Here is a 24,805-nt window from a genome sequence, read left to right as displayed (position 1 = left end):
TTTTTTAGTGTGTTCAGAGCGGATAGGCAGGAGATGTTTGCCGTGTGACAAAAAATGTTTCATCGCAGTGTGACATCGCTTAGAGCACCTTTAAGCATAAAATCTGTGTTCTTATTTACAACTGAAAAGTGATGAATGGTCACAAGATGGCCACTTGATCTGCATCATCCGCATGATTTGGATCTGCACAGCCATGCAGATCTGGGTAAAGGTCACCATCATCATTCATCATGTCTTTCTCTGAAGGTGTGATGGCAAGCGGGCACAGGTAGGGGGCTCCACTCACCACTGGATGATCTCAGTTATCTGGGCCTCCCAGTGGGCAACGCTTTCCTTCTTATCAGCCAACTCTCTCATCTCCTCCTCCAGCTGCCTGTGAGTACTGCTGAGCTGCTCATACATCGAGGTCAGCTGAAGAGAGAAAAGAGACCACAATGAGACAGAAGAGTAAAGATGGTAGGAAGCTGACAAATGGAGATTGGATGGATAAGACAGCCATTGCTATGTGGTTAAAGTGGTTGTCATTGTTATCAGTGTTGTTATTAACTGAAACCATTAAAATCCATTTAAACTTAAAAGAAAAAATTTCAAATGAAATCAGCCAACCAAATGTCTCTAGTTTCAATGTTGGATGCTTAAAAACAAATGAAAGTAGATGTAATGTTTGCTAGATGGTTACTCACTGGCCGAGTCAAAAGAGCTCAGTCACAAGGCTCTTAAAATTGTAAAAGTCCATCCTTAGGTATAAATCTATGGCATTTTTTTTGCTTGTTTTATCGTCTGAGAGATTAGAAGAGTAATAGCACATTTTGTAGTTTATCCCATTCTTGATCAACCTCACTAGCTATCTGTTCCAACTGCCAACATTTGTGCCAACTGGGGTCGAAATGTTAAATAGAGATTTTCAAAATTGATGTAGGATGCTGCTAGTTTTTATTATTGGGATGTTGCTATATTCTAATTATTGTATGATATGTACTGTGTTGTGTGTGATCGAATTTGTGTACTGACCGTGTCATGCTGTCGAAGACAAATTTCCCAAGAATAGAACAATAAAATATAAAGTAAAGTAAAGTTCTGTAAAAAACCAAACGTTGTCTAAAAAAACAGGAAGCAAACATACTTTGTTACGGCAAGTCCATACAAAACTTCTGTAGTGCTCTTTTTATTGGAATGTGACTTTATTCTGGCATTTTACATCCTGGTTCAATTCCTTCCAAATGCCATCATTCTTGCTTATGTTTCGAAACCCTATCCAATCTGGCATTTGACATGACAGCCCTGGCCGGCTGCGCTATTGTTTTAAACTGCCTTTGTGTTTTGAGTTTCCAGGTATTTTTTTGAAATGAATAATGTTTAATATCCATGCCACCAAAAATAAGGAGCCCTTTAATATCTGATATGTCCAAACTTGCAGAATTATTTGACTGGCTGATTCCAATTTTACCTCGCGGTCCAAAGTAAACAGTGGCTGAGCCAAGAAGCAATTTTGTTTAAGTGTGGTTACAATCTCTCTCTAGGAATGTTAGCGGATTTGGGGAGAGGGTGCCAACGGAGAAAGGGGGAATTTCAGACAGGATTTGATGTATACATTTTGTGATGAAAGAGACATAGGCTAATGAATATAATGAACATTGGCACATGTGTTTTTGAGAGTGATACTGATCTCACCTTCTCCACCTCACTTGTAAGCTTCTTGTTCTCGTCTGTCAGATGGGCTCTCTCCCTCTCGTACTTCTGCTTGTTCTCTGTTTCAAACTCCTCTCGCTCAGTTTGGCTATTGCAAAAACAATAATGAACATGATGAAGTTTGCAGTATAGCTACATTCTGCTACTATTGAGCTTTTTATCACAAACAATTCAATGTACAAAAACAAATCTACAGGTTCGCAGACCACAGTTGGTTATTATAGTCAATGCATTTAAATTCAGATTTATGCCTCTAAACGCCATTTCTCTAGTCCTTCAGTTTGGCCTTTCCGTGTAAGTGGGCAGCAGACAAGAAAAGCTGTAAAAATCCACTTATGCGAAGGCTGAGTGTGCCAGCAGCTGAATAATTACATGATGGAAAGAATGAGTTTTGATATAGTAGACATGTACCTTTCTCTGCGAGTTTTCTCCAGTTTGTCTTTAAGCATGAGAATCTCTTTCTGGAGAGTGAGGTGTTGACCCTCAGCATCATGTAGCAAGTTCTTGAGGCCCTTTAGCTCAGTGCTGTGGAGCGTCTCCCGGCGACACAACTCCTCCTCGTACTGTACGTTCTTCTTCTCCAGCTCTGCCCGCACGCGCATCAGCTCCTGCTGCTGGTCTGAGCTCGGAGCTCCTTGAGACGGCCCAGGCTGTTTCAACTGCTGCAAGAGGACCAAGACATAAATATGTGAGTGTAAAGTAGAAGAAAAGACTAACGCTGCGTCCGAAATCGCGTACTTGAATTTGAATTTACTATGCAACTTTTAAAAAAAAAACGCTCTATATAGAGGGCGCAGTGGATAAGACACATGCCTTTGGTGTGAGAGATCCAGGTTCGAATCTACTGTAAGACACCAATGTGCCCCTGAGCAAGACACTTAACCCCTAGTTGCTGCAGAGATGGAGACCTTTGACATATATAGCAATTGTAAGTCCCTTGGGATAAAAGCATCAGCTAAATGAATAAATGTAAAATATCTACATAGTATGAATATGGGTGGTATAAAGGAAATCCGTACATACTAAATCCACCATGTTGTTACTGTCACGTGACCTACCAGCGTCAGTTGAGTCACTTCACTTCCATAAATCTCCTCCCATGGCCTCACGGGATAGGAAAGTGTCCATCGAATGCGCACTTCAGAATCTCGGCGGAAATAGTAGGTCATCCGGGGACTTTTTAATGACTGTTTTTCGAACACTATGTATTCGGACATACTACTCTTTAGTGCACTTTTTTTGCACAATATATAGAAGAGCTGTATTTGATTTCGGACACAGTGTAAGAAAATGAGAAAAGGGGGAAATGAGTGCCTAAAACAGTTTTTTATATGTAATAATAATAATTCATTACATTTATATAGCGCTTTTCTCTGCACTCACAGTGCTTTACATAGAAGGGGGACTCTGCTCAACCAAAAGTCATATTTCATTTATAAATGTATATTAATGAAATAATAATGCGCTGTCACCTTCATTCCCTCCAGCTCCTCTTCTAGTTGTCTACTGAACTGTTCAGCTCTCTCTCGTAGCTTTCTCTCCTTCTGAGCTTCTGCCATCTGCTCCTCAGCCTGAGCCTCCAACTGAAAGGACAACACCACAAACATCAAATATATGCAGCCATAAAATCCACAAATATGATACCACTGATGATTGCTGGGGCACTGCATCAAAATTAAAGCCATATTGACTTTGCTTATATAGTGGTCTAACACCAGTAGGTTCCAGCAGGGTGGGTGGTTTTGAAGCATATACCTCTTTGCGCATTTTCTCAGCCTTGCGTATCTCTAGCCGCAGAGCCTCTAGTTTTTGCGACACTCCTTCCATCTCCTCCTCTTTGTCTCGGAACTGTCGGCTCAGCCGCTGCTTTTGTGAGCGCAGATCACTCAGCTGTTCGTTTAGCTCAGAGAAATCCTTTATGGCCATCTTCTTTTGACTGTGAGCCTCCTTCAGCTCCTTCCACTGAGCCTTCACTTTCTCTCCCAACTCCAGCAGCTCCTTCATTCATTACAGAATCAACGTTGATGTAACTTACATTCTAGGATCTACTTAAGTCATTTAGTTAAAGAGTAATCAGTTAAATGGCACAGTTAAAGATTAAAGTCAACTCAGGTCACTGTGACCATTTAACTATAAACAAGGGAACTAGTTGGTCATTTATGGCAATTACCCTAAATTAAAAAAACCCCAGCATGGGGTTCCAGTCTAGCAAAGCTGTCTGTTTGGATGGTTTTTAGAACACTTAAAAGGGTTTAAAAGGGCCATGACATCATTTTTATTTGAAATATATTACTATGTTCCTTTAGGTTAACTTATGATGTTAATACAAGCTTTTGCACTCTATATATATATATATATATATATATATATATTTAAGGGACAGCTCCTTTAAGGTTTGTCAGTAACTGGCCACTGTTATGATTGGCTAAAGTCATTGCATAGGAAACCATAGGTAACCTTCTGTAGTCTGTACAGGGACGCAAACAAGCTGTTTTAAATGGACGAGTCAAAGCAAACCTTTCCTTTACGCTTCTATTTACTTTTCCATTTGTCCTCTTGTTGACAGACTCAAGCACGTGAAGTAAAGTGAACGGGCATCTGTATACTGTATCCAGTATAGACAGTATTGGTTTTTATATTGGATTCTGTTTGCTTTTGACAAAACGCTCACATCCAGTGTCAGCCATTAAGTGACTGAACGCCAGTAGGCGGGGCCTATGATGTGATTCGTCAATGTCTTGCTCTGGAGGCAGGCATATGCAAATGTATTTGCCCATGTGACATGTGAGCTGTTTTTGTAGCTTGTTTGTATATTGGAGGACTTGTGATTAAATAAATACTTTGAGTATAATAAAGAGGACTTTTTAAGCTCTGAAACTTGCAGGATTTTGCAGGAAACTTGTTGTACATCAAAATATCAAGGCTAATTAGATTTTTCATGTCATGACCCCTTTAAGATGAAAATGATTAAATCTAGTAAACCACCTTGGTTCACTTGGTGTGGTCATGGTTGCACTAGTTAACCATATTTTAAACCATAGCTGCCCCACCATTGATTGGCGTATATAGCTAAATAACTGTATGATCTTGTGTCTCTCTTTTTTTTTTAAATAGAATGAAATGGGTACCTTGTGCAGATCATTTTTTTCTTGTGTGACACCCTTTAGCTGTTTCTCTAAGCCCCTGATGACCTTAGAGGAGTCTTCCAGGTCTCTTCGGGCAGTGCTGGCCTCCTGCAACTGCTGTTCTATTTGACCAGAGTCTGACATGACACAACATTATATAGTCTTTGTCCAAAGATGTCACTACCCTCAATGGGTAATCATTAGAGACCCAATATCAAGCTCTCACCTGCAATCTGTTTCTTCAGGATGTCGATCTCACTCTTTAAACTCCTGATCTCTACCTCTGTATTAGTATTCACAGGGGCGTCCGAATCAGGGTACTGCAGTGCTTGCACTGTCTGCGTGGACTCTAAGGGGAAAAAAAATATGTTTCAGAGAGACAGAAGGATAAAATGCGATTTATTCTGAATGCATTCGTGCCCTCACCATGTAGTTTACGGGTAAGTTCGGTCTTCTCCTGTTCTAGACGTCTGATCCTTCTCTCATAGGCTTCAGACGCCAAGCTCTCCTCCAGGCTACGCTGAAGATCAGCATCTACCTGTGCAGGTCCAATGGACTCTCGCAGACACCCTCGATCTGACAGTGTGCTAAAGAACCACATATATATCTCACAATTGCAATTAAAATTGAATGTTAAACCGCAAAGAAACATACTCTACTATTCAAAAGTTTGGGGTTGGTTAGTTTTTGAAATAAGTCTCTTATGCTCACCAAGACTGTATTTATTTGATGAAAAATACGGTAGAAACTATAATATTGTGAAATATTTTTAAAATTAAAATAATTGTTTTTTATTTCAATATATTTGAAATATGAAATGTATTTCTGTGATGGCAAAGCTAATTTTCAGCAGCCAGTTTTCAGTGTCACATGATCCTTCAGAAATCATTCTAATATGATTTTTTGGTGCTCCACAAACATTTCTTATTATCAATGTTAAAAATGGTTGTACTGCTCAGTATTTTTCCGGAAACCAAGATAAAAAAAACCACATGATTATTTGACGAATAGAAAGTTCAAAGTCTTTTGTAACAATGGAAATGTCTTTACTCTCACTTTTGATCAATTTAATGCATCTTGCTGAATAAAAGTATTCCTTTCGTTTAAAAATACTGACCGCAAACTGAACAGTAGTGAACCTTATTAAGAAAGGCATGATGAATAAAAAGCTGTATGACTCACCATTTGCTTGTGTAGGTGAAGCCTATGAATGGGAGGTGGTGTCCAGAAAATGCTGTGTGTGAAGGTGGGCGCAACGTCTCCTAAAATATATTTTTAAAAAACAATCTAAGACTCAACCATCCATTAAGACTCAAGTCATCCAGTTACACTGCATAATGGCCTGCTCAACTACATAATGTATTTGTGTGAAAAACAAAACAAAAAAACAGGATAAAATTAGAACAAAACTAGATCCATACACAGTTTTTGAGGCAATCGTCATCCACATCAAAGTTGGAAGTGTCAGTGGGGCTGCTGACTTCGGGGATGTAGGGGGCTTCGCACATGCGGATGTTGTCCCATTCGATGCCTGTGAAAAAGGGGTGCTGTTTAAAGTCGTCGATGCCATTCTGGCCCAGCCGGTGTTCTCTGCTGCAGATCAGCCGCCGGATGAGATCTTTAGCCTCCTCGGAAACATCCGTCACCTGAAGTGGAAACTGAAAGCGCTCCTGAGAAAGAAAGAGTTGGAATATACTTGAGCATTGAAGAGTAAGACTATCATTTATCTCGACCTAACTACGCTAGTTACGGTGGTTTAAGATGTGCTCCATTAGTTAAGTCCCACACAAAACTAAATGAACCTTGATGAAAAGGTGAATTACCTCATTGTTAGGTTGAGATGACTAATCCAGAATAAAATAGTGAAGGAAAGACAAAAAGAATTTTAAATTCAAAACTTCTACAATTCACTCATGACTTTTTTGTTTTATACTTAGCAAGATACACACACAAATTATTGTCCTGGTTAACTAAAAGAAGGAATGGGTTACCTAGAAATTAAAGGGGACCTATTATGTGCTTTCTTAAAGTCTTGATTTTGTTTTTGGGGTCTCCCAGAGTAGGTTTTCTTTTCATAGTTGCAGCACCTCTCTTCCCAGTCTGTCAGTAACGCTCAGTTTAGTTTCTGTCTCTATAAAGACCCTCCTTCTGAACAACGCAATGTGCTCTGATTGGTTGGCTGGACCAGTGTTTTGTGATTGGTCAACCACTTCAAAATTGTTTCAGAAATGTCACGCCTCCAACAATAACCACCAGTTTCAACAGACTACTAACGCAAATCAACAAAGCTTCGCCTCCTTTTTTTGTGTATGCCATGGACGGGAATTATTTAAATGAGAAAAAATTGTGACGTGTACAGGAGAAACTCTAGGAGTTCATAAACAGTGCTTACTGATAGATGATAGAGAATAACTCCATTTGGAGTGGACTTTGTGCGTCATAACTTTGCAGACCCTTTAATGCTCAAACAGCAACCTCACACACTAAATTAATTCAAAAAATTCAAAAAAAGAAAGAAAAAAAAGCACAATAGGACCCCTTTAAGCTACTCTACCCCAAACAGATTTCAGAAATGCACCTCCATAATTAAAGGTGAAATGTGCAATTTCATAAATCACATGTTTTCATGAACAAAATGTAATGATTTGGATAGTGCCAAAGTGTTTTTACACTTTTCAGGGGAATCAACCAATGAATGGCTTGCATTCAGTTGCCTCTGAAGGAAGAATGTATTTTACATCAAATTGAAAAATTACACACATCACCTTTAAACAAATATAGGAAATAATGGCATGTTCACGTCTTGTGGTACAGAATTGCGTGTTCGTATGCGATGCAAACAAACCTTATGGTTCATGATCTTGCCGTATGTCTCCACCAGAGACTCAGCATAAAAGGGTGTCTCTCCATAAAGCATCTCGTACATGCACACACCTAGAGACCACCAGTCACACTCCGGCCCATACTTTCCCTTCCCATCCTCCATAGCCTGCAAGATCTCCGGAGAGATGTAGTCCGGGGTCCCAACTGCAACAGAGGACTGGACCTATGAGAAAACGTGTACAGGAAGACGGAAATTTATAACATAACATTTACTGAGCAAAGAAATCATGTCCTTGACAGCTTTAGGAGTGAAAGTCAAACTCACTGTCCCATCTTCCATGAGTTTAAGGCAGGAGCCAAAGTCAGCCAACCGGATGTGACCGTTCATGTCCATCAGGATATTGTCTGGCTTAATATCTCTGATTAAACATAAAACACAATCACAGACACTCATTATATAGAACAAAAAATGAACCATAACAAAGGAGTATAATAGAATGATAGTGTGCCATTGGCAACGTCATACTAAATGAAAACAGTAATAATTCAGTGCCATGGCATGCATGTACACAAAAATCACATCATATAAATAAAATTAAATAATATATAATTACTTTTAATTTTTAGTATATATTTAATTATATATTACATTTAAAACATTTTATATGATTAATTTAGCTTTAATTAAAGTATTTTGTGTGTGTGTGTGTGTGTGTGTGTGTGTGTGTAGATGGACTGACCAAGGGCCTGTGGTGACTTAATAAGGGTCAAAGGTCATAGTCTACATGTCATTGGACTGAGCCAAACAGCTAAATCTTTACTGCAATCTTGCACTATTCAAATAACACCACAATTTGTGTCATGACTCAAGATTTCTAAAAAGGCTGAGATACATACACCTTCTATGTTTAAGACAAAGTCTTTAAGTTTGTCTATATCAATAAATCATGCAACTGTCCTGTGGTTGGCACAAGTACAATGCTGGCTGTCGTAAAAGATATAAGCAAAACTTTGAAGGACATGCGCACACTATCTCACTCAAATAGCCGGGGGATTTACCAGCGTCAGCACGTCATTAATCATAACAGCTCATAAACCCTAAAACTCAGCGCTACTGAGTTTTTTCCATGTTATAGCCAATGTTTCAAATAAGACATTACAAGCTCATACAGTGTGAGTGTGTGTGTGAGGAGTGAGGAGAGTGGGGGAAAGCACACAGAGTTTTTACATAAGTGTTGATTATTAATTGTCAGCATCGTGCAAGATATGAAGATGTATGTGTGTGCATGTGTGAGGTGAGAGGCAGGCAGCCATCCCCCGCTGTCAAGCAGTTGAACAGAGGGCCAAAAAGAACCATGTATCAGGACTTTAACACAGAGAGGTTTGTCTGAGATTGTGTGAGGAACTCAGTGGGTGGTGGAACGATTTCCATAATGACTTGACCTCATCCACACCAAATAATGAAGCAATACTGTCAAAACTATACGTTTATAATATATAGCACTCCTGTTTTGGGGTCATTCATTTTATTAAAGGGATACTCCACTTTTTTTGGAAATAGGCTCATTTTACAACTCCCCCAGAGTTAAACAGTTGGGTTTTACCATTTTCGAATCTTTTCAGCCGATTGTCAGATATTTAGAAGAATATCAGTAACCAGACAGTTTCTGGTCTCTTCTTTTTTCCTACTATGGAAGTCAATCGGACCAGAAACTGTCTGGTTACTGATATTCTTCTAAATATCAGAAAATCGGCTGAATGCATTTGAACACGGTAAAACTCAACTGTTTAACTCTGGGGGAGTTGTAAAATGAGCCTATTTCCAAAAAAAAGTGAAGTATCCCTTTAAGTAATGTGACCATCGATAAATAATTGTTTATTTATTTTAATCTCTGAAAACAACAATCAGCGAATCAAAATTTAAGTTTTCGTTCAGCACAGCTACTAAAAAACCTAGGGCAGACTAAAATGATTAAAAAATATATTATACATAAGATTTGAATTCATTTTAATCATTTCACTATAAGTATATTTATATACTTCGAAACAAATAAATATAAACTATACTAGGCTTCCATTCAAAATTTTGGGGTCATGAGATTTTCTAATGTTTTTGATTAAGCCTTATGATTCGATAAGTCTCCAATGCTCACAAAAGCTGCATTTATATGAACAAACATACAGTAAAAAGCAATATTGTGAAATAATATTAATACATTTCAAAATATTAGATTTTTATTTTCACATATTTTAAAATGTAATTTATTCCTGTGATGGCAAAGCGGAATTTTAAGCATCATTACTCCAGTCTTCAGTGTCACATGACCCTTCAGATCCATCCTGGCTGATTTGGTGATCAAGAAACATTATAATAATTATGTTGAAAACAGTTGTGCTGCGTAATATTTTCGTGGAAACTTTTTTCAGGATTCTTTAAAGCATATAATAATTGAAAGTAAAGAACAGTATTTATTTAAGAAATCTCCTGTAACACTGTAACATAACAATTTTCGATTTATTTAAAAGTATCTTTTTTGAATAAAAGTATTGATTACTTTAAAAAGAAAAGCATTGAAATCTCCTGTAACATTCTAAACATTTTTACGGTCACTTTTTGATATATTTAAAAGTATCCTTTTTGAATAAAAGTATTAATTACTTTAAAAAGAAAAGCATTAAAAGCATTGTTTGACTTAAACTGTTATCGCAATGAGACAATGTTGTCTTCTCGGAGAGGCTTGCAAAACATGCAGATGATGCATCTATTGTTCATGAATGAATGAATGAATGAATGATCGATCATTCATTGATTGATTAATTGATTGATTCATTCATCTATTGTTCACAAGGAAAATTATTTATTATTAGGTTTAATTCAAAATTAATCAAAGCATTTTCAAAAACAAAACTGATCCTGATTAAAAGCAAATCTCTCAATAGCTATAGTCCATGACCAATTCTATGAACCATCCAGACCACTCCTTATCTGACTCTGTCACTGAGGTCTTTAACGGTTTTCCTTTCTAAGAGGGTCTCTTGGCTTGACTGGGCGCTTCTCATCGCCACGGTCCTGTGCCAAAGAGCAACAGCAGAAATCAGAGGAGGACAAGCTTAAACAATTAACAAGTAGAGAAACTCCGAACCAAACAAATATGCTCTGCAGAGGCCATAGATTAGCATTACAAGCTAACAAGGTTTACCGCAGATAATGTAGCCTAGCCATGACATAGATAATGTGACCTAGCCATTGAAAATGACACTATAGCAACTCGGCAAACGTAACTTTTATTTTCACTATTACTCCAGTCTTGTGTGCGTTAAGACTCCAATCATAGGTAAGCTTCCGTTTAAACTATGTTAATCTTGGCTTGCATTAAATCTACATTAGATTTTGTTAACTTGGCCGCATGCCTCCTGCTAGGCAAAAAGCCATTCACTTTGTAATGGTGCATTAAGGGGTTCGGTCTGGCCAGCAGGGGTTGCAGTGTAGGTGATAATTGGGTGGCTCTGTCCCGGGCTGTTGTCTTAAGGAGCAGCGGACTGCAAGCAGAGGGAGGTAATCCCACTTTAAGACCACAATAACCATCTGTGAGCACCATCTGGACCTGGCTCATGCCTACCACAGGAAGAGCTGGTCAACTATAGACAGTAAGAAAGAGAAGGGGGTGGGACTCATTGTATGGGGATGTTGGATACATTTCAGCAATTCATTCAGTCCTTTTTTTTTTTTTTACTCGAGCATTGAGCTCAATCCATTTAAAAAAAGAAAAGAAAAAAAGGACAAGTGGACTATGTGGAAATTTCAACTTGTAGGTCAAGGCCCTCTGGTTGAAAAAAAGCTGTTCTACAAGCACTAAGAGCGCTGCCGGTGTCACCAAACAAAGCTCTTTATGAGGTCATCCAATCACCTGTGCTCTTTCAAATGAATGTGACTTAATCCTCAGGCAACAACTGTGGATCTTTCTCTTTGATAGGGGATCTTTACAGGTAACAAGAGATTCCCTCTTGACTTTTAAAGGGGTGATGAACTGAGAAATCAAATTTTCCTTGAGCTTTTGACATCTAAGAGTTCATCATATTATAAGAATATCCTGTAAGTTTCAGAACTGAAAACGTCCTTGTTATAAAAAAAACGTCCATAAAAACCGACTGTTTTTTAGGTAGGCTCACAACCAGGGTACAAAATAGCCTATTACTTGTTCATTTTGATGTTTTTGAAATGAATGCAAAAACCAAGCGAACGTTATAAGTTGACCTCAGACAACAATATAATAACATTTAAAAAGCCAGTTTATGACCCCTTTAAGGTGCGATGAGCCATGTCTGTGTGGCGAATGAAATTCCAGCTAGCTTCCTTAGGAATCAGCTGAGACATCACACACATGGTATTGATCAATAGCAGGACACACATATGGCCCTGATCAATAACTGAATATAATGCAATAGTCATGCAAAACAAAAATCACAGATGCTAGTGCGTCCGGTTGGCACTTCGACTGTGACATGGGCCAGACCTCATCAGTGAAAGGATAAGAGCTCACCCTGTGCAAATATCTGGCAGAGGAACCGGGCACTTAACACCACTTACAAGCACAATCTCTAAAAATCCTCCACTTTAACACAACAGCTTGCCCACTTAGTCTAATGAGGGTTGGGTGAAAGCAAGGAGCTTTCAGGGCAGGAGCCCACTAATGTGATCTGAAGACTAGAAACAATGTGTGAAACATGCATTTAAAAATCTAAACGTGAATTAATAGACAAAATTCAACTAGAGCTGCATGGTTAAGTGAAATAAAACTGAAAATGCATTATGGCTTAAGGGCCTTTTCACACTGTCGCGCCGTGATTGATTGCGCCCAGTATATATCTCCGGGATGTTTTATGTAAAAGTAAATTATGTTTATTTCATTATATTTATTAAATTCATTATTCATAAGTGACTTTACAACAACAATATTTCTTATTTTGTTGGATATATTTAAAGAGAAATAATAATAATTATTATATAGTCTTGAATAAATCAACCTTGAGTACATAGAAGTTTAATTTCTATGTGAAATATCCCTTTAAATATTTTTTTGATGATGCACTCTTAATCATGGACCCATCATCACTGTGCATTCTTGCAAACTGTGGTGTCTCAACTATTTTCACACAGTACATCCACCCTTAAATGTACAGGCGTACTTATTCTCATATGCACACCCTATAACATGGGCCATGGCTCATACAAAAACACACCCACACCAACCCCATCCCTGGAGACCAATCTACTCCGTCCCCACCCTCCACAAACCAGGCGTGCCAAACTCTCACGAGAGGAGAGTTGACCACACCTCTAACCCCATGATTACTGCCTTTAACTTTCCTCTGCCTGTCCCTCTGGGTGCCCCAAAAACAGCCTGCAATTGGCAGACCAAGACTGCACATCAGTTTGTGAGGAAGACAACACAAGTACATTAGAGAAAGCGTGTGTGTTTGTACCTAAATGAAGTGTTCGGTGGGAGTGAAGCACACCCAAAGTCCCAGTACAAACACATTCATCACACTGAGTGCTCTATGCAACTGGTGCCTGTTATTATGCAAATATGAAGAGGCCACTTCCTGTATGATAACCAAAGATGGGATCCAACCCAGCCATCCCTCAGACTAAACATAGCCTTTTTTCCAACTCATTGCACTGCTTCACTGCATGCTTAGCTGATTTGAAAACCCCATGAAATCAAAGTGGGTGTTGTGTGGCTTTTAATTCATGTGTATTAGCTTTGAGTTAATCTATATGCTAATATACACAACCGTTCAAGAGTTTGGGGTCGGAAACATTAATATTTTTGAAGGAAGTGTCTTATGCTCACCGAGCCTGTATTTATTTGATTATTTCAGGAAAAATAGTATTATTGTGAACTATTATTAAACTTTAAAAGCACAGTTTTTTTATTTTAATATATTCAGTTTAATTTATTTTAATATATACTCATCAGTTAAAAACAGCTGTTGTGAAAACTTTGATACATTTTCTTTCAGGATTTTTTGATGAATAGAAAGTTCAAAAGAACAGCATTTATTTGAAATAGAAATCTTTTGTGATAAATGTATTCACTGTCACTTTTGATCAATTTAATGCATATTTTCTGAATAAAAGTATTAATTTCTTTCAAATAAATCTTACTGACCCCAAACTTTTGAACGGTTGTGTACTCCTAAACATTGACAAAATTCACTTTAAGCAGACACACGCTTTTTAAATGCATAGTCTTCTTTTTCAAATATAATGGTGACTGATAATACACTACACAGGTTGTTGTCCAATCAAATGCTCTCTAGAATGAGAACATCCCTCCCCTAAAACCACAACCAACTAGCAAACAGGGTCATTGCTGTGACATAACTAAAGCATACTGGCTTTTTAGAAAATTAGGATAACCCTAATCCTTTTTGTTTCAATAAAGGGGTCACATTTTGTCTGGTTAACAAGGCTTTAGCTGTCAAATATTACCAGAATCATCTTTCTGCCATGACATCTGTCAATGTATTTAAGTATCAAAAGAATCGGTGTATTCTCACTAAAAAAAAACAACAACAACAATTTTACAGGCAAACCCGATTGCAAAATGGATTGTTGTGGACAGTAATAGAATTATATTCAGGGATATGTAAATAAAACAACCAATATAATGACTTTAATATATAAAGCCGCTTTTAATATTCAATGCTTTTGTCTGCCACAAAACTGTCTTTAGATTTTTACTATTTGTAGGCTCAGAAAATATTGATATATTGCAATAATAGTGATTAATTTACGAGTAAATCATGTAATTAATTCAGTCAACATTTGAAACTGACGGACAACCCTGGGGCCGACTGCATAAACTGCTAAGTTAGTCATCAAATTTGTTTCTTTAAGACTGTTTATAACTTTAAGTCAGTTGCATAATGTAGATTGGTCTAATTTGATGATTTGCGTCAGTAAGACTGATTACACCCAACTAATTGCTAACTGGTCATACTATTTTGTAAGACAGTCTTAACATAATGGTTATGTTTATGTAACTGGCCCCTGGTTTAAAGATGCCAGGACCCACCTGTGAACATAATGTAGCTGATGCACAGAGTCAATAGCCAAGACCATCTCGGCCAGATAGAACTTGGACATGTCCTCAGGCAAACGATCTTCGAATTTACTGAGCAGAGTCAACAGATCTCCCCCTACATAGTAGTCCATCACCAGATACTAGGAGGAGAGAAAAACAGGGAGTGAAGAAAGGGAACAAAAGGTATGGGAAACAAAGATATCAATCATAAACAGTTTACAATTTAAATTCCCTTTACCCTCGGATTAACCCATCCCATCTCAGTTAACCATGACATTCTTTCATCTAAAACCTCTTATCACCCTCTTCCTCCAGTTTAATTTTCTCACACTCCCACTCACGAAGCTGAACTAAAATAATAGTTCATATCGAAGACCCTCTTCTCCAGTCACGCTACATACACAACACAGCACAGATAAATATATAGTCAGCTGTAAGACAGTGTCCCTTGAAACTCTGTAAGCCGTGATTGATGATCACGGTATCTCCCCCTCTGCACCTTATCAAGTGAATGTGAATCAGACCCAATGTGAGCTTGAGAGTTCTCACGCACCAAGTTGTTCTCATCCTGGAAAGCATAGTGCAACGTTGTGATCCACTGACTGTCCCCATTCACCAGCACGTCCCGTTCCTCCCGAAAACATGCCGTCTGAAGGAAAAAGAGGTAAATGTCAAAGAAAACCACTTCTCTGAGTCAGTGATCAAAAAATGTGCCCCACATACTTAGAATGACTCCAACCAAGGGGTCTATTTCCACGGTGAGGAATTCTTTCTGAATCATATAGAGCAAAGACTGTTTGTTTTTAAGTGGTTTCTCGTGTAATTGGTAAAGACAGAGGGAGTAACACTCCAGTAGGAAGCTAAGGAATGACATGCCAGGGATATAGGAGAAACGACTGCATCGGCATGATGCTGACTGGATCAAGATTTGCACATTATATAAAAATCAGTCTTGAGAAAAACATTGCTGTAATTTGCAGCTAAAGCAGTTAGTTTATTTGGATCAAATCTGCTGAATAAAAGCAAGAGATGTCAGTAAAAACATCAGCCCACCTCAGCCCTTTTGAGCATTTCCCATTTGTTGAGAATCTTCATGGCAAATACTTTGTCTGTATTTTTCACCTTTACTACAGCAACCTGTAAGGAAGACAAGAACATCAGTTTTGATGTGATCTTAAAACATAATTCTACCTGGAAACTATTACTACTATGAAAAATTATCATTTACACAAGTACTTGTGTAACTTGTTTGTTAAAAGTGCTCCCATTCGTATTCCTAGCAAAAAAAGTACAGCAGATTTGCTCTTCTACTGCATTTGCATTTCTACTGGTACTGAAAGTTTGCAGGAACTAAACGCAACTAATCAAGAAGAAATGCACCGAAATTATCAAAAAAATCAAAGACCGAAATTACAGTGACGTTTAATTAGCGCTTCACCAATGACACATTTCATTATCATGTGACCTCCCAGTGTCAGTTATGTTGCTTCACCGTCATTAACAAAACCTCTCCCGTGGCCTCATGGGATAGTAAAGCAGCCATCGTATATGCACACTTTAGAATCACGCCGGGTAGTAGTAGGTCACCCAGGTACTTTTTGCCAACTCTTTTATGAGTACTGTGAATTCGGACATACTTCTTTTGTCACATACTGTTTTAAGCCTGCTATATGCAGACGGTGTTTTAACTAGGGAAAGACGTCAATAAAACAGTTTGTTTTAAAAAAAATTTTTAAATGTTTTTTACAGTAAAAACAGTAAATATTACAATTTAAAATAACTGTATAATTATACAGCAAAATTAAATAACTTATTTAAATGTATTTTATATGTATAAAAATATAATTTATTCATGTGATGGCAAAGTTATATTTTTCAACAGTGTCACGTGATCCTTCAGAATTCATTCTAGTATGCTGATTTGGCTCAAACTATGTCTTATTATTATCAATATTGAGAACAGTTGTGCCGCTTAATATTTTTGTAGAAACCATGATACAGTTACTTCAGAGTTCTTTGAAGAATAGAAATAACATCATTTATTTGAAAGATTTTTTTTTTTTTACATTATGAATGTTAGTCAGACAGTCTATTCCTGCCTAAGCGGGCAATTATTTGTAACAATAAGCAGCAAATTCAATCTCTGCGAGACCACAAACAGTACAGTTCAAATACAAGGAAAAACAGATGCCTGTAAATGTCATGAGATCATAGTCCAAGGAAAGTAACATAAGGATCATATCTAGCATCTGCTTTAAAGAGGGAATATAAAGCATTAGGTTCAGTTGGATGTGTGATGTCTTCACTCTATTAAATGATGATCAGCGAACACAACAGTGTTCTGGCAATGTTCAGTGACTTGATCAGGAAAGAGCACACTGATCTTGGCTCTGAAAAAGTTTTTTTTGCTCTTCGCTTCCTGCCATCAAGTGTACAATTACAGTATGTGATTTCCCTTTCCACACCCTACCCAGTTTTAATTAAAAAATTGCACTTCAGTAAGTGTAATTTAAATGTGTAAAAGTGTAATGCAAAAAAAAAAATCTTAATGATCTCAAATGATTTTTTTTGTCTTCAAATTCGAATTTCAGTAGCAGCTACTGGCTCAGAAATCTAATCTTCACAGGAAATGATGTCATTGGCCCTTCTTCTCGCCAAAGCCTTTCCTGATCTATGAGGAGATGAAAGTGTGTGACTGATCCTCAATCTGTTCCTTCGCACATTTTCTCACAGCTGCATGGCTTCCATTCTCGTGTTATTTTGGCAACAGACTCACATCAAGCAGAACAGACTTTCTGCTAGGTTTCCATGAGCTGTTGATTCCAGCTGGACTGAAGCGAGGCCGGAAACCCTGTCGAGTGGTGTGTCAGACGAAAACGTTCCCACTGAGGCGGGCATAGATGAATCATAGCTCACCAGACGTTGACAAGTGGAGAAAAACCCAAGGACTGACAAATATTACCCTTTAAAATTGACTTTAACCTCAAGGATCTTTGATGTATTTCCATCCACCAAATCTAATAAATGTGTTGCTATTTTTAGAATGAAAAACCTATTCGTTGTTAAGAAAGTTTAAACTGTCTTTTTGTTAATGTATTTCACTTCTTGGAAAATATAAGGTACTTGATTTCTGAGCAATCGTTTTAAAGCAGATCTGTATTTTAAAGGATTAGCTTTTTTTCAATGGAAAACCATTTGCTGGGGTTCCCACTTCACGGGCCATTCTAATCAGCCAGGCCTCACAAAGTAACCTAATAGTACTGGTTTCCTGACCTACCTGTACACCACACATTCCCCAGTGACTACATCACACGTCTGTCATTACAAAAGAACATCAACTGCCTCAGGCTCTTAAAGCACTACATGAAGAATATCCTTACTCTGCAACATACCTGTGTTTATGGTAAATCAGTATACTAACTCTAATTAAATATCGCAATGGGGCAATTACAGGATCTTAGAAAAAGACTGTTCCAAAGAAAACAAGAATAATAAATACCTCTCCAAAAGCTCCCCGTCCAATCACCTTCAGGATCTCAAAATCCTCCTTGCGCAAACGCATCTGTTTCACTTTGGATGTGAAAGGTTTGGCTGTAAAAACAAAATAAAAGAAATGTGACTAAATCAGTTAAAACAAACAAGTAAACAACTATGTTTAATTATTTTACCCAAATTATGAAATTGTTAAAAACAAGTTAGCGGTATGATTTTTTTGAAAGAAGTGAATACTTCGTATTATTGAGCAAAAACACATTCAATTGTGACAGTTAAGACTATTTTAAAGGGGTGGTAAAATGCCATTTTCACAAGATGTAAAATCTCTGATGTCCCCAGAGTGTGTGTGTGTGTGTGTGTGAAGTTTTAGTACAAAATACCCCACAGACATTTTTATATAGCATGTTAAAGTTGTCACTTTTTGAGGGTTTGCAAAAATGCACCGTTTTGTCCCTGGCCCTTTAAATGCAAATGAGCTGCTGCAGTGGGCGGGGTTTCAAGAGCTTGTGTTTGTGTGTTAGCAGCTGCAATTTCCTCATGCAGACACACTAAAATGACAGAAACTGTTCTCCCTTTAATGTTAAAATGGAGTCAGTCAAAGATGGAGAGACTCAAGAAGAAGTGACAACATGTAGAATACAACAAGACGTCTCTGAATTGTTAGTTGATTAATTTATGTTGCTGATGTGGAGTTAACTATCTCCAATTACCATATTCTGTCATGATAATCTATAAATCACTCATATAGGAACTGTTGTGAGATGCACACAGAGTGAATTTCTATTGTATGTTTCTATTGAAAAAATGGACGCTAAAGTTTGAGCTGACTCACAAATGTACTCTTATACAACCACTGTTTTCAACATTGATAATAATAAGATATGTTTATTGAGCACCAAATCAGCATATCATAATGATTTCTGAAGGACCATGTGACACTCAAGACTGCAGTAATGATGCTAAAAATTCAGCTCTGTCATCAGAGGAATTAAAATTGAAAACAGTTTTTTAAACTGTAATAATATTTTTGTATTTCTTTACTGTATTTTTGATCATATAAATGCAGTTTTGTTGAGAAAAACTTCAAAAACATACAAAAAGCTAACCCCAAACAAAACAATTCATTTATTTATGAAAAAAGAATGCAAAACATTTTCAAATATTGTGTAAAATAAATAATTATTTTACTACAGCAATGTTGTACGTGCTATTTATTCACAGGGTGTAGCCAATCCTAAACGGAGACCTGCCATCCCTAGCTCAGATTTCTAGTGGGAAAACATGGGAACAGAGAAGTAGATGATCTCAACCGCACTGCGATAAGGTTAAAAATCTGCCATGTTTATCCTCAACAAGAGTTCAAACACGCCACCCACACCTGCCGTCATCAGTCTATGTAGCTCTAAACCCTCAGAATGAGGTAAGCTTGACCTTCCTAAAATATCAAAGCTCGGCCTCATCTAGGGTCTTGTACACATTACTGGGGTGTGCTGTAGCAAAGATTTTCCACGGAGCACATGCACTGCCTCTGCCGCAGACTCACAATGCTGTCCCTAAATCTCTTCCAATCAGCATCATGCACGTGGGGTGGGACATCTCTGTTGCCATAGCAATATTGGATTGTGCAGAGGAGAGAAATTCAAAAAAGTCTGGCCCTTTGAGAAATAAGGAAATGCCTGTCAGACTACAACAAACAGTAGGAAGGGGTTGACTATTTTGACTATTTCAAAGTGGATAAATTCTTCTGGCATACATAGTGGATCAAAAAAACTTAAAGGGATAGTACAACCAAAAATGAAAATTCTGTCAGCATTTACTCACCCTCAAGTTGTTCCAAATCTGCTGAACACAAAAGAAGATATTTTGAAGAATGTGGTTAACCAAACAGGCCCAGGGCCCCATTGACTTCCATGGAAAAAAATACTAGGGAAGTCAATGAGGCTCATAAACTGTTTGGTTACCCACATTCTTCAAAATATCTTCTTTTTTGTCCAGCAGAAGAAATTCATTCTGGTTTTGAACAACTTGAGGGCGAGTATCCCTAGGGTGAACTATCCCTTCAAACACTTAAAAATATTAATTTCCTTTGGAACAGATTCAACAGAATATGAAACAAAATGCATGTGCAAACAACTAATTTCACCTTTCTGAGCCTTACCAAAAAAGTGTGCTTCATCTTTTGTGACAAAGTTGGTTTGTTTTTGTATTCAATAATGAAAATGACATTCAAAACATCCCTGGGAAAGTAAATGCAGACATAAAGTGCAAAAATATAGCTATCAGAAACCAACTTCTGAGACCTTTTCCTATATGTAAAACATTGGTTTTACAAATACAATCATCAAAAACATTGAACCAGAACAAAAATAATTAAAAATAGCACAATATTTAAAAAACTATTAAACGTATTTGCTAAGGCTAAAACCATCCAGAAACATCCATTGGCACACAGGCAACACCAGTTACATTTTGTTCAGAAGAGGTAAAAAATACTTTCCCTATCTATAAGCTGAAAATTCTGTGAAAATTTTAGTTCTCAGTCCTCCATAGGCTTCTATGTTATTGAAACTTGCCGACCCAGAAAAGGCCTCTGAGTGAGGTCACGTAGTGTAACAGTGCAGGGTTCCTTGGTTGTACATCAGAATGTAGGCTCACTATTTGGCCGACGCTGGTCATGTGTGTGATGCTTGTGACATACAACACAGAAGAAGTCTGCGCTGTTACACCACGTGAACTCACTCAGAGGCCCACAGGGAAGAAAATTAATAGTTGAATAAAGCTGTTATTTTTGTGCACAAAAAGTATTCTCGTCACTTGACAAACTTATGGTTGAGCCACTGTAGTCACTTGGACTATTTTAACAATGTTTTCACTAACTTTTCTGGCCGGGAAGTTTCAATAACATAGAAGCCTATGGAGGAGTGAGACAGCTCTCAGATTTAATCAAAAATATCTTAATTTGTGTTCTGAAGAAGAATGAAAGTCTTATGGGGTTGGAACAACATGAGGGTGAGTAATTACGGACAGAATTTTTATTTTTGGGTGAACTAACCCCCCTTTAAGGGGTCATTCACTGTTGAAGTTACAGCATCTGTGTTTCAGAGCAAATAAGTGGGTAGATCACCAAGGTACAATTGGTGGCTCCAAGGCATTCTGGTCCCAGCAGGCTTTCATTACCCGACCAGGTCATTACATCTCATCAGAACTGCTCCACATTACTACTGTGATTACATTTAAGCACTGACCCACAGCTAATCTAACAGTAGTCACAGTCACATATCACAGGTCAGGTAGTTTATCTCACACCCTGATGACAGCTAAAAACATGCCAACAATACCAACTATGTGAGAACACCGTTAAGTAAGGGTAGGCAGCATAACTAAAGTATTAGATCACACTTTAATGATGAACGCACGGAATTGCACAACATAAGACATTAACCGATCAGGGACTGGACAAGACAGGGAGTTTAAATACAAGACGAACCAAATGACTGACAGGTGATAATCATACGTAACGTAACCATAGAAACAAACAAGGAGATAATCATTAACCAAAACAGAACAGAGCAGAGAAACAGGAACTAATCAAAACACAACAAAAAAATCTAAATAAGAGCCCATGACAATATATCTTCTTTCTGGAAATATGGCTTACATATTAAATAAACATGTGGTAGTGGATATTTTAGATAATCTAGTAAATTTAAAAAAAAAGAAAAAAAAGAGTTCATTACATTTGATTAGATTTTTCTTTATTTAGTACATGATTAGGGGTGTAACGAGTCAACGACACAATGTTATATCGAGATATTCGCGATATAAAAATATATGATTTGCGATATAGAGTTAGTTCATCCAAAGCTCAGCTTACTGTATTTATAAGGTATAATTCAACCAAACATTTAAATTCTGTCATCATGTATAGGCTACTCACCCGCATGTTGTTTCAAAACTAAAAGATTTTCATTCATCTTCCAAACACAAATGATATTTTTAAAGATAAAGATTTTTTATGTAACCTGAGAGACTTTGGTCCCCTCCAATTAAAATCCATTCCTCTAAAAGATCCCACAAATTTAATAAGGCATTATTTTTACAATCAATGGAGCGGTCTAATCCAAATTCAAGTCTTCCGAAGAAACCAATGGCTTTAGCCTATATGATCAACAGATTTACAATGACACAGTAAACATAGATGTTCAAAAGCTTACTTTAAAAAAAAAAAAAACTCTTCTTTATTTTGGCTCAAAGTATCGCGATAGTTCAGTATCGCGATTTGTATCGAATCGTGAGTCTATCGTTACACCCCTTGATGGATGCAAACCAAAAGACAAAGGTAGGTCTGGCATCAGCTCAAAAACAGTCACAACATGCTATTTGACTGGATGTATTAAATTCATATCGCCCAGGCTTACCACTGAGACAGGGCAAAAATAACTTCAGACATCCCTAGATAGAATCAGCCACGCTTGACCTCTAAGAAACTTTCAACAGTTGTGACACGTTAACATCAGCCATATGTTTGTCAAATAAGTGTGCCACTGCAGTGGGAGTTGTGCGTTACGTCACACACACCATCGACAACATACAACCAGGCATAAAATGCTCATAACCATAACCACTAGGGTCCTAAAAAACTCCTCTGCTCCACAGACAGCATGGACTGCGAACCAACCACTGAATAAAATACTCTGCAAGCATGTATCTCGAACATAATTGGACCTGCGAAGCTCTTTATAGAGTAAAAACAACGTGTATCGAGTGAGGGGGCCCATCAATGGAGAAATGCATGTGATACCTGTGCATCATGAAGCCAGCTCCGCCCTATGTATCTAAGGATCAGTGGGTTAACAATAATAGTTTTAGTGATGCTTCTCTTGTTTAATTTTGGCAGCCGAACAATAGCTATACAGTATCACTCACCTAAAAACCTAATAAAACAACACAGGCATGTCAAACATAGCAACGGTTGTCATGACAAATGAGAGTGAGGTAATCTGCAGTGCTGTAAATGTAAACACCTTCGCCACATTACTGACTGTATGGATGTTTATCATCCTTTCAAAGAATGGTTGACATGGTAATAGTGAGGTTGTACAAGGCAGACAGTGTTATTTAGTATCATTGAGATACTATTAAAGTATCTTTTAATCATTTTGTTGTGCATGTAATTTTTCTTTGACTTATTTTAGTGTTTTAAGTTAAACTAAAAGAAGTTTAAGTTTTTTTTATAGTTCTTGTTTTAACAATAATAACCCTGGTACAAAAGAATGAAATTGATGCAAAACACAAATACTGAATTTTTGAAAGTAAGTGTCAGAGTAAACTCATTGGCATTGTGGGACTGGAAAAACATGTCCCGTCTTTGTGTCTCCTACCAGACTGGTTAAGGGTGTGCGTGACACTGCGCTCATGAGAATCTGCGTGAGCTTGTGTAAATTTGCCCTCCCCGCTGTATTCAGGGACAGGAGTGTGTGCAAAGGATGCAAAGAGGAATACTAGGCCCTGAGAGTGTGTTCCCACATCCACTTCTCTGGCAAGGGGACATCTGGAAGCTATAATAGGGATTATTTACGGCCATGGTGAGGTAACGACGCAAAAATGCCGCTTCCAGAAGAACGCGTCCCAGCTCCTGGAGCTAAAAGACCTGAGGATGGCCTTCCTTTTTCATAACCAGAGAGGCTAATAAGGCATTGAGGGCATTAACACAAAAGTACAGTTATGACAATGTGCTTAGTCCTCTACAACTTTCAGAAGCAGAGGCTATGCACTAACAAGGATGAGTACAGTGAAACTAATACAATTCTACTTTACAATATAAGCGCCATATCATGTGAACACTTTTGTAGCTCAAATGAGACAAAAAAAGTTAAAGCAGGGTTCCCACACCTTGGTAACTTCAAATTCAAGGACCTTTCAAGGACTTTCCAGGTCCAATACCCTTAAATTTAAAGACTTAATGTGGGGACATTTGTTTTGTCCAACAATAAACGTTCAGGTGCCATCATAGTAGTTTCGTCCATGCGTGAACGTCAAGGCAACGTACAACATAAAGTACCCCACGCTGGAAACACTTAATGTACCGCGTAAATGTGCGTAATTAACAATAATCAAGCAAAGCTAGTATGCACAGGCCACCAAGTGTTGGTAAAATAACACATTAGCGGACTGGAATAATATATTATGGATTTTTTTTTCCAGAAAACTTCCATCACAAAATAAATTCAAGCACTTTCAAGGACCTGTATCTATGTATGTTTATTTTCAAAAACTTTCCAGGGCCTTGAATTTTTTTTTTTTCCTGATTCACAAACTTTCAAGGATTTCAAGGACCCGTGGGGACCCTGTTAAAGAAATTTAAACATAAGTACCTAAAATATAAGGTTTTGAGAAATTTGAAGTTCTGTGAGGTGCAATACTTCAAACAAAAATCTTAGGAATGGGAGTAATCAGTTTTCAGAAAGCCTGCACAAAATTCCCCAGCAAGAAATGTACAGTTAATTCAATTTCACCAAAAATAAACAGGGTGGTCAGACATGTTGCACGCGACTTAGATTGCTTAGTTTAATTTCCAGTCCC

General features: G+C 37.7%; 1 protein-coding gene across 5 annotated transcripts in view; it reads right to left on the bottom strand.

Annotated features, from left to right (window-relative positions):
- Positions 1–24,805, bottom strand: part of cdc42bpab (CDC42 binding protein kinase alpha (DMPK-like) b) — a 56,083-nt gene that overhangs the window by 20,505 nt on the left and 10,773 nt on the right. For 4 of the 5 annotated variants that reach the window (XM_039692242.2, XM_039692243.2, XM_039692244.2 and 1 more), the window contains exons 2-17: positions 18,228–18,319; positions 15,782–15,865; positions 15,282–15,377; positions 14,720–14,868; positions 7,963–8,056; positions 7,660–7,860; positions 6,236–6,484; positions 5,997–6,076; positions 5,241–5,401; positions 5,041–5,163; positions 4,818–4,951; positions 3,445–3,687; positions 3,162–3,272; positions 2,101–2,351; positions 1,672–1,777; positions 287–411 (exon numbers count right to left, since the gene is read on the bottom strand). In XM_039692242.2, coding sequence (XP_039548176.2) covers positions 287–411; positions 1,672–1,777; positions 2,101–2,351; positions 3,162–3,272; positions 3,445–3,687; positions 4,818–4,951; positions 5,041–5,163; positions 5,241–5,401; positions 5,997–6,076; positions 6,236–6,484; positions 7,660–7,860; positions 7,963–8,056; positions 14,720–14,868; positions 15,282–15,377; positions 15,782–15,865; positions 18,228–18,319 — 2,299 coding nt within the window. Of the gene's footprint in view, positions 1–286; positions 412–1,671; positions 1,778–2,100; positions 2,352–3,161; positions 3,273–3,444; positions 3,688–4,817; positions 4,952–5,040; positions 5,164–5,240; positions 5,402–5,996; positions 6,077–6,235; positions 6,485–7,659; positions 7,861–7,962; positions 8,057–14,719; positions 14,869–14,966; positions 15,113–15,281; positions 15,378–15,781; positions 15,866–18,227; positions 18,320–24,805 lie in introns of those variants that run through there. The other variant, XM_089118773.1, reaches the window with a different exon arrangement.

Source organism: Pimephales promelas, chromosome 13 (genome assembly GCF_988280905.1).
Source record: "Pimephales promelas chromosome 13, fPimPro1.hap1.1, whole genome shotgun sequence".
NCBI classification, from domain to species: domain Eukaryota; kingdom Metazoa; phylum Chordata; class Actinopteri; order Cypriniformes; family Leuciscidae; genus Pimephales; species Pimephales promelas.
The sequence above is the reverse complement of the archived record's forward strand: the minus strand, read 5'-3'. Positions and strand labels throughout refer to the sequence as shown.